This window comes from Apis dorsata, unplaced genomic scaffold (assembly GCF_000469605.1).
Source record: "Apis dorsata unplaced genomic scaffold, Apis dorsata 1.3 scaffold_157, whole genome shotgun sequence".
Lineage (NCBI taxonomy): Eukaryota > Metazoa > Arthropoda > Insecta > Hymenoptera > Apidae > Apis > Apis dorsata.
In genome coordinates, this window is record NW_006263447.1 from 380,401 (window position 1) to 390,016 (window position 9,616).

The window sequence follows — 9,616 nt, forward strand, 5'->3', positions numbered from 1 at the left end:
TTCAGAATCGTTTATAATATTTGCCTTCTCGGTGGCGGACGAGATCTCATCAACGATAATGGTAGCAACGACGATAACGGCGCGACGAATTCACCAGCAACTACGACGAGAACGTTGGTAGCGGCGGCGCGACGACAATGCCCTACGCGTCTTGTCATTTGCAATGTTCTGCTGCTGCCTCGGCACGCACGTCACGTGATCGTCCGTCCCGGCTGGTCATTGGTGCAATGTTAGCCCGTGGAGCGTCGTACTACGCTCACCCGTGGGGGCCGCGTTCCATTCACTACCACCGTAGCACCGTACCTAGCGTCCTATCGTTTTCTCACTCTCTCGTTCTTTAATTTTCTCTCTCGTCTTCGCGCTTGTGCAGTGGCCCTCAAATTCGCCCTTTCTCGATTCCTTTGATGTCCCGTCGAAAATGTTATTTAACGGTTGTTTTTGATATTCGTGAATTATTAGTTTTCTTACAAACGTCACTTAGCTATTAATTTTATATTGAAGGTTATACGAATCATTTTAAACACATTTTTTAGCACAAAATCACATCTCAATCGAAAGGATGTTTTGGTGTTCGTGTACGACGTGCGCAACTCTGCTTATATACACCTGCACGACACACGTATAGACCAGTATGTAGCGTCTTACGTTTCACGTTATGTACGTAATGGAGGAGTACAAGCCGATGAATAGCGTGTGTGAATAACTTTCGTGTACGGAGCACATACTAGCACAAGCGTAGTATCCGAGCTTACGTTTTTCAGCTACGGCGCGTGCACGCTACATTCATTCGATACTCTCGCTAGGAAAAATCTCGAGATAATCGTTTCAATTTACTACTATCGAACTGATATTTACGCGCGAGATTGATTTCGATATTATTGATAATTCTAAATTTTTATAATTTCTTTAATTAAAATTAATTAAATAATAATAATTAAAATTATTATTTCAATTACTTGTATTATATTTATTATTTAAAATTATTGAAAAAATCAAAATTTTGTGTTTATTTTAAATGATTTGTATTTTTTTATAAATATTAACAAAGCTATTCTTAATATTTAATAATTCAGGATAATAACATTTATTTTTTATAAATTAAGTTCATATATTTATTTACAATATTGTACATTATACTATGTTTTTTTATTACATATTTTTTTTAAGTTATTATTGATAACATATGACTAGATTAAATAATATCAAATTTAAAATATTGAAAAATCAGTCAAAACTTTTAATGTGTTAGTAAATATATATATAAAGTTAATATTTTGATAAAATATAAAATTTTTGTTTTAATTATGAAATATGAAAATAAAGCTAAAGCAAATCCTAAAAGCATTGATTTATGTATGACATGTGTTATTTATATGTAAAAAAACTATAAAATAATGATATGTAATTTAAAAAATATAAAATTATAATATTAAAAGCATATTAAGTCACTTGTCATATGTTGTCAGCATAAAAATATTAAAATTAAGGACACAACTTTATATTATATTATATTGCATGGAAATTTGTTTAATAAAGGCACTGCCATGCTTCTTACTAAAAACTAATGACATAATATACTTATAATTAATTATACTTTTATATATGCATATATATACATAATATAAGTATGTATATGCACACAATATTTGTAAATAATGCTAAATTATTTTGCAAAATAATTTACAGGAAATGCTGTATATCAATTCCAAAAATAATTATTTAAAATTATAGTATTTTACAATTTTTAGAGAATTTTTCTATTATTCTAGTAACATACTTATAAAGAGTAATACTAGTAATACTTATAAAGACAAAAAATTAACATACATATAATTATTTAAATAATAATAAAAGAGTAAAAATACATTTGTATATGTATTAATTGTTGAATATTATATATCTTTTCTTAGCATTATTAATAAATGAAATTATATTTATTAATAAATGAAAAATATAAATATAATGACTAAATTCATAAATTTAAAATAATGAAATATTATATATAATATATATAATATAACAATATTATTCTTATTTATAGGAGTTTGTTTCTTAATTATTAGAAACAATTGAACACAATACTGACATATGTTTTAATTTGTATGTCAGTCCATTTAAATTTACATTTATTAATTATCAATACTAAAAAAAAACTGTCTTTTTTTAATAAACATTTTTTTTCTAAACTAATTTCTAATATAAAGATAATGTATAAATGCTGAGATAAAAATAAATTTTAAGCTTTAACAATTTTAATAAGTAAAGAAAACTAAGATTAGCTAAACTCTTTTTTTATTTTTTCTATCACAATAATCAGTTTTAGTGTAAGTTTATTGAAAATTCAAAGTTTGAATTTTTTATCTAAATTTCTTTAATAATCATTTACAAATAAAAAAAATTGTGGCATGATATAATAAATAAATTTATGCATAAATTATACATTGATATTTATCATTATAAAAATGACATTCTTTAAAAATATTTAAAATATTATAATATTATTTGCAATGTAATAATTATAATAATTTATACATAAATATATGTATTTATTTATATTTATATATATTTATGTATAAATGATATATGCATAATTTTATATATTATACAAAATTCATTTAAATTTAAATTCATACAAATAAATTATTTTAATTTGTAATAATACTGGAAAAATATTAGCACACAATATTAAGTTATTTTTATTTACTTATTATAATATGTATTATTTATAATATACTAATCAATTTTTAATGATTAATAAAAAAAAACAATCTAACTTCTAAATCAAAAAATTTAATGAGTATATTATGACAAATGCTTTGAATGATAATCAAAAATAAGTTAATATTCATAAGAAATAATTTTTGTAAAATAAATGAGTTAAATATTGAGATGAACATGAAATATAAATAAAATTTAAAGAATTACTTATTTTTTATCATCATTTTTTCACAAAGAAGATTTTAAGATTTTCATACAAAGCACTTTATGTATAAAGCACTATGTATATATATATATATTTTTTATTAATTTAAAATTAAACTATGTTCTTTATTATAAAAAATATTATTGATCATTGATTTAATGAAAATGATACAAATATATTTTTTAATATAAAAAAAAAATAACTTAAGATATATTTAATCGAAACATTCTTTTTTAAATTTTTGTTGAAAATAAATATAATTTTTATTATATAATTTAATTTTATAGTGAGTGTTTTATTTTTATTTTTTTCTCTTTCTTTCATTTATGATAAATATAAACAACAATTATAATTATATTAAATTTTTTACTAATTGTGAAGTTGATTTCTCAATGATATTCTTTACAAAATATTGATGACATGAATAAATGTAAATGATTTTTTTTTTTTTAAATAGATTTAAATATAAAAAAGAAATTTATCTATTAAAAAATTTCTAAAAGTATTCTATATATTAGAATTTGTAAATAAATGGAACTTTTTCGTTTAACATTTAAATTATTTTCTCATAAATTCCTTATATAGATATTATTATATATATGAATTTCAAGAATTTATTACTACATTTATACAATACGTTTTTTTGAAATATATGGAACTCTGATGACAATTGTCATGAATTTGAATTATGGCAGTGAAAAATATCTGTTACATATATATATTCCAAAATTATTCCAAAAAAATAAAAAAAAATCACTTTCATTATTATTCAATTAAAAAAATTAAATTAACAGATACAATGATACAAAATTTAAAAAATTATATTATATTAATTAAATCTGTTTTATTTTTTTAAAAGAACAAATTATGTAAAATTTAAAATAAATAAATAAAAATTTTTGTTTTATATATAAACGTTACATACATATATATATTTACACGCAATCTATATTAAATATCACCAATTTTTCTTTCTAAATCAAAATAAAGAAATTATTTTGATTTATCCAAATCAATAACTTCAAAAAATGATACACAAAAAATGCAATAAAAATTAAAATTATACATAAAATCGTAACAAAAGTCTTATAGAAGTAAATAATTTAAATTATATTAAATGCATATTTGGTATATAACTGCAATGTATGAATGATTTTTATGAATATATGATAAATTTGATTTCAAATCAAATTGTTTTTACCAGTATCTATATTTTTTTATACAATCATTTCCCAAGTCTACAACTACTAAATGATTATCAGGTAGTACTGCAATACCTGAAGGACGTCGTAGTTTTGAACTATGTGAATCAATTTCAGTTAAAATATTACCTCCTCCTAACTTTAAAACTTGGATTATACTGCGACCTTTATCGGTACGAGTACCAAGTATTCTGCCTTCTGTATCAACAGCAAGGCCTCCATAAGTACCTTTTCCTATAATATATGAAATAATAAATATAACACTTAATATAATAATATAATAATAATGAAAATACGAATTACCTTTGCCTTCTAAATAAATTTCTTCAGAAAAATCTCCTTTAGCAGAAAATACTTGTATACGACTATCAGCCACTATTATTTCACCATTGGGTCCAACAGTTACAGACGTAATTAATTTAAATGTACTTCTTTTTCCAACCTATTAATTAATTTTTAAGATATATATATATATATATATATATATACATATGATAAAAGAGAAAAATAATAATTAATTATAAATTTAAAGAACCTAAATATTATCCAACCTGAAAGAGAATTTTGCCATCAGAATCAAATACAAAAACACAACTTTGACCATTGTCTGCAACAAGTATATGGCCATAACTCCTATCAACTGCAACATCAATTGGTTCCTATAAAATAAATAAAAAAAATAAATATATTAATATGATAAATAATCAAATAATAAAAGTTATTTTATAATATTATAGAAATAAATACTAACTTGAAATGCATTATGGGAAAAAGATTTAACAGTATCTCCTAAAGAACTCATCTCAGTTATTTTACGTGTCCTCCAATTAACAACAACGATACCTTGTTGAGAAATACCAATTCCTGTACAACTACGTCCTTCTAGACCTTCATTAGTTATATGCCTTTGAAATTCTAAATCACAATTGAGTACCTAGAAATATAATATAAATATGTAATTAAATGTAAGAATTTAAATACTTATAATTTTAAATAGATTAAATTTTTCAGTATACTTTTATTCGTGAGTTCCCAGTATCTAAAATATATATCATGCCATCATCATCAACAGCAACTGCTACTGGTTGATGAAATTCATCTTTTCCATTTCCTCGTCTTCCATATATCTTAATAGGTTCATTATGTTCAGTTGCATCAAAAAATAAAGGATAATCTTTAATAGGCCGTTCAAAAACTGATAACTTTAAAATATAACGACTTGCAGATGGAGGTCGAAATAGTACTTCATATGTACCATTTTCTAAATCTAATATTTCAGTTTCAATACTGGAACTTTGGTTTTCTGAATGAATACTATCTGCTAAAGTTAATTCTGCAGTGATAAGATCTCCTCCAACATTTCTAGGATGTCCATGATAGTCAACAGTCTCTACTATAACAGCTGCTTGTAATTTAACTATGGCAGGATCTTTCAACCGGGCTCTGCATAAACCTGTTTTAAAATATATATTATTATTTTAAGTATAATATAATTTTTTTATAAATGACAAGTTAAAAATATAAAGCAATAACATTTGCATAATGACTAATAACAAGTTTGAAGCAGGTACTTTACTGTATTATCAATCCTCAGGATACCTGGCAATGTTGTACTAGAACGTACTCTTCCCAAATTATTAAGAGCTTCCTCTAGTTGAGAAAGAGCATTATTGTGATTAAATTCAAAAGTAATAAAAGCATTTTCTTTAGGTTCACTAAGTGCTGATGCCGCATCAAGTTGATCAGATAAACTACCGATTCTTTGTGTAATATTTCGAACTTCAACCTTTAAAAGTATTATACATTATTTTTTATTATATTTATATAACAGATAGATATAGTTGTATATTTTAATCCTTATTATTTTAATATCATATCCAATCATATCCAATCTATATTATATATATCTGTATTAATATCATACCTGATATTGTAAACCTTCACATTCTCCTTGCACTTTATTTTTTTCAGCTTCTATTAGAGCATGTTGTTCTTCTAACACATGTTTCTTATCTCTTGCAGCAGCAGTAACAGCTGCTTGCAATTCTGAACGCCTTCTTTCTATTTTTGAAATAATTTCTGCAAATTCAGTATCTACAGCATTCAAACATTTTTCTGTTGAAGCTTCCAAACGTTGTAATTCTGTACTTACAGAATCCTGGGCTTGTGTTAACTAAATATAATAATACTCTATGATTACTAAATTTCAAATCATGACAAAAATATATTATTTATTTTTATTTTACCTTAGATATACATTCATTAGCTTTATAAAGCAAGATTTCAGACATTCTTTTTATTGCAATACTAAAAGGTATGATAGTATGCTCAGTACATCCTGGTGATGTTCCTGCATGATTACCACCTGTACATACTGTACAAAACACTGTATCACATGTTTCACAAAATAATAATTCTTGATTTATATGAACTGAACATTTTGGAATAACCTGTAATAATAAATAAAATTTAATATAATACTTAATATTCACAATAAAAAATTATATAAAAAAATATTGTTTCAAACCTCTCTTCTTTGTCTAGACATAAGATCAAGCAATTGATTTACAAGAAAACTAGGTGGTAAAGCAGGAACTCCACCACGAGGAATTGTTATTAATTCTCTGCAAATAGGACATCGAAAAGCACCAGTCTCACGAGTTTGAGATGCAGCAATTCTTGTTAAACAATGTAAACATACCTGTACATATAAAATGTAAATAAGTTATAATTTAAATAATACAAATGATATTAAAAAATAATTGATATAATATTTACAGTATGTGAACATGGTAATAATTTTGGGGTATGTTCTCCACCATCATAAACACAAAGACATGTACCACATGTTAAAAAACTTTCATTAAAATCTTCATAGTTTATGCTAACAGTTTCCACGAGCATAGAGCTCATACTAACCATCCTCTCCCCTAGCCGTGTCCTGTAAAATATAAAATAATTCGCAATTAAATTTATAATTGTAATTAAATGAAATATAAAATAATGTAAATTTTGTAAATTTTTATGAAATAAAAAATTTGTTTTGATATAATATAATATAAATAATATTAAGAAAATTTTATGTATTTTTTAAATATTATTTTCGAATAAAATATTATTCTTTATATTATATATAATCTCAAAAAATATAAGTAAAATTAATAAAGAAAAATATATTTATCAACATATTAAATATTATAAATAAATATAATTCAAGAATATAAAAAATAATTATAATAAATTTAAATATAAATATTATTATAATATACTCATGAAAGAATTTCTTATATATATCATAATTAGTTTTTTAACGCTGTATATACTCAATTGTTATGACAATATTATTTTCTCTGTTTAATTTCATAAAAATAAAAAATATATAGGGTGTCGCAAAAATTTATGAATTGTGAACGAGTATACATTTTGATGTTCACAATTTATTTTAATTGTTTGGCTATAATAAGTGAACAAATATAAACAAAATTTTGTAGTATTAAATATATTAAAACATTATATGTTATTTATAAAAACATTTGTTGAATAATAAACTCACTGTATAGCTAAACGCAGTGCCTCCATAATGGAGATAGCCCTGTCGTTGCTTTGAGAAATATATACATCCGTTACATTGCACACGTTTTAGCGGGGTGTCGATGCACGCTTGGAATATATCTTTTTCTTCTCGTATAAATTTTCATTATCAAATAAACTTAACAACACTAATAAGTTCAATAAATGACTTTTGTATAAATTATATCTTTTAATTTCATGCTGAAGAATTTAAATATCAAAATATATCATTATCAAAAAGAAAATACTGTTTCCAAGTGCTATCGAAGTTAGGAACTTTCTACATGCAATTTTTTTTAATAATATTTTCAAACAAAATTACTTGATGCATTGTCTTTTTTTCTTTCTTAATAAGTATTAATAACTTCAAATACAATACACATTCATATAAAATATTATCAATGAACACAACACTTCTTTCATAATCTTTATCATAAAAGAACCACCAGGTACAAAGCATATGCCGATGTATACTCTTTGTCTATATTTTTTTCTAATACCTATTGTCCCTGACACGGAAATAGTTATAAAGATGAATTTTTTTATATTCTAAAAAGCTAAATCGTGAATTATATTAAAAAATACAAAGAACAATTTTATTAAATTTTAAATTTATTTTTATTTCACTTTTAAAATTGTTTGTTTTTGCAAATTTTTAATATCATTTTAAATGTTTATTATATATGTCACTATCACTTGCAATATATCAGCGGAATCACATACGTGCCTACTCCCTTGAGATGATAGCAAAAACACTGTCGAAATTCGTTGCTCTTCTGTCGCATTTTTCCAAACAAATACAGACACGGACAACAACGAACCGCATCAGCTGCGGAGCGCAGCGACTCACGTTTTACAGCTGCGCACGTTCTCGCCTGCATCCACAACCGGCACCACTACCAGGGACGAAATGATAGGTATATTATACGGGTGCCCGCGGCTACGATCTATCAAGATGTGTTTCTTCCTTTCTTCATTTATGTTTCTGCGAAAGTTTCTTCAACCAATATAATACTATTCTTATATAAAATAAAAACAATTTCAATAATTAATTCATCTGAATCATTATGATAAAAACAATTTCCTGTTTAGAATTGAACTGAATAGATAAGCGCATTTTTATGAAGAATATCATAAATAGATAACATTGAGAAATGCGTTATTTTTATATATGAATTTTTGATACGTTGTAATTAACGTAGAACAAATAAGCATATATGCATTTATAATACAAGAGTAAAATGAAGTTATTTTGTTAAAAAATATTAAGTTAAAGCATTAGTATTATGTTAAGTATTGTGCGCAATGTAATACGTCCCTGAGTATTGGCGCACCATCAAGCGTTTACCACAAGAGTGAGAAGAAATATAAAGGAGAAAGCGATGATAAAGAAAGAGAGATACACGCGTCTCCTGAAGGGTAAGGAGACGTACAACACCAACGGCAGATATACAAAGACGGAGAAATGCCTGGTATGCTTGTGCGAGGTACACGGTTACATAGTCGGCTGAATTGTCTACTGCGCAGTCGCCCATTAAAAGGTGTAGCATCTGATGCTTTACTTACGTGCACTTGCTACAGCCGGCTCTCAGACAGCTGTAGTTTTCTATAGTCACGAATTTCATGTTTTTATAAACTCTCATCTATATGCAGCATTACATTCACTTTATAATATGGTTTTTAAGTGCTCATGAATTCAGTCATACATGATAATCATATCTGATTAGAAACTTGTTTTATTGAAAAAAATAATTACATTTTTAATGAAAGTCACAGAAAATGTATAATTAAAAAAAAATAAAAAAATAAAAATTTTATTAATATTATCAATTTTTCCAAAAAATTAAATCTGATTTGTATTTATCATATATATTTATTAATTTTTATAAAAATTAATACAAAATAAATATTTAAATTTATA

The 9,616-nt window shown here is 24.5% G+C and overlaps 1 protein-coding gene across 8 annotated transcripts in view; it reads right to left on the reverse strand.

The window, feature by feature from the left end:
• Window positions 1-4,114: 4,114 nt before the first annotated feature.
• The window catches only part of LOC102675448 (tripartite motif-containing protein 2-like), a 9,988-nt gene continuing 4,486 nt past the window's right edge, over window positions 4,115-9,616 (reverse strand). For 2 of the 8 annotated variants that reach the window (XM_031509482.1, XM_006613590.2), the window contains exons 2-12: window positions 8,546-8,680; window positions 6,904-7,066; window positions 6,653-6,826; window positions 6,372-6,575; window positions 6,050-6,298; window positions 5,725-5,911; window positions 5,142-5,578; window positions 4,877-5,059; window positions 4,677-4,784; window positions 4,429-4,567; window positions 4,115-4,359 (exon numbers count right to left, since the gene is read on the reverse strand). In XM_031509482.1, coding sequence (XP_031365342.1) covers window positions 4,121-4,359; window positions 4,429-4,567; window positions 4,677-4,784; window positions 4,877-5,059; window positions 5,142-5,578; window positions 5,725-5,911; window positions 6,050-6,298; window positions 6,372-6,575; window positions 6,653-6,826; window positions 6,904-7,066; window positions 8,546-8,680 — 2,218 coding nt within the window. In that variant the 3' untranslated portion in view covers window positions 4,115-4,120. Of the gene's footprint in view, window positions 4,360-4,428; window positions 4,568-4,676; window positions 4,785-4,876; window positions 5,060-5,141; window positions 5,579-5,724; window positions 5,912-6,049; window positions 6,299-6,371; window positions 6,576-6,652; window positions 6,827-6,903; window positions 7,079-7,678; window positions 9,415-9,616 lie in introns of those variants that run through there. The other 6 variants (XM_006613589.2, XM_031509483.1, XM_006613591.2 and 3 more) reach the window with 6 other exon arrangements.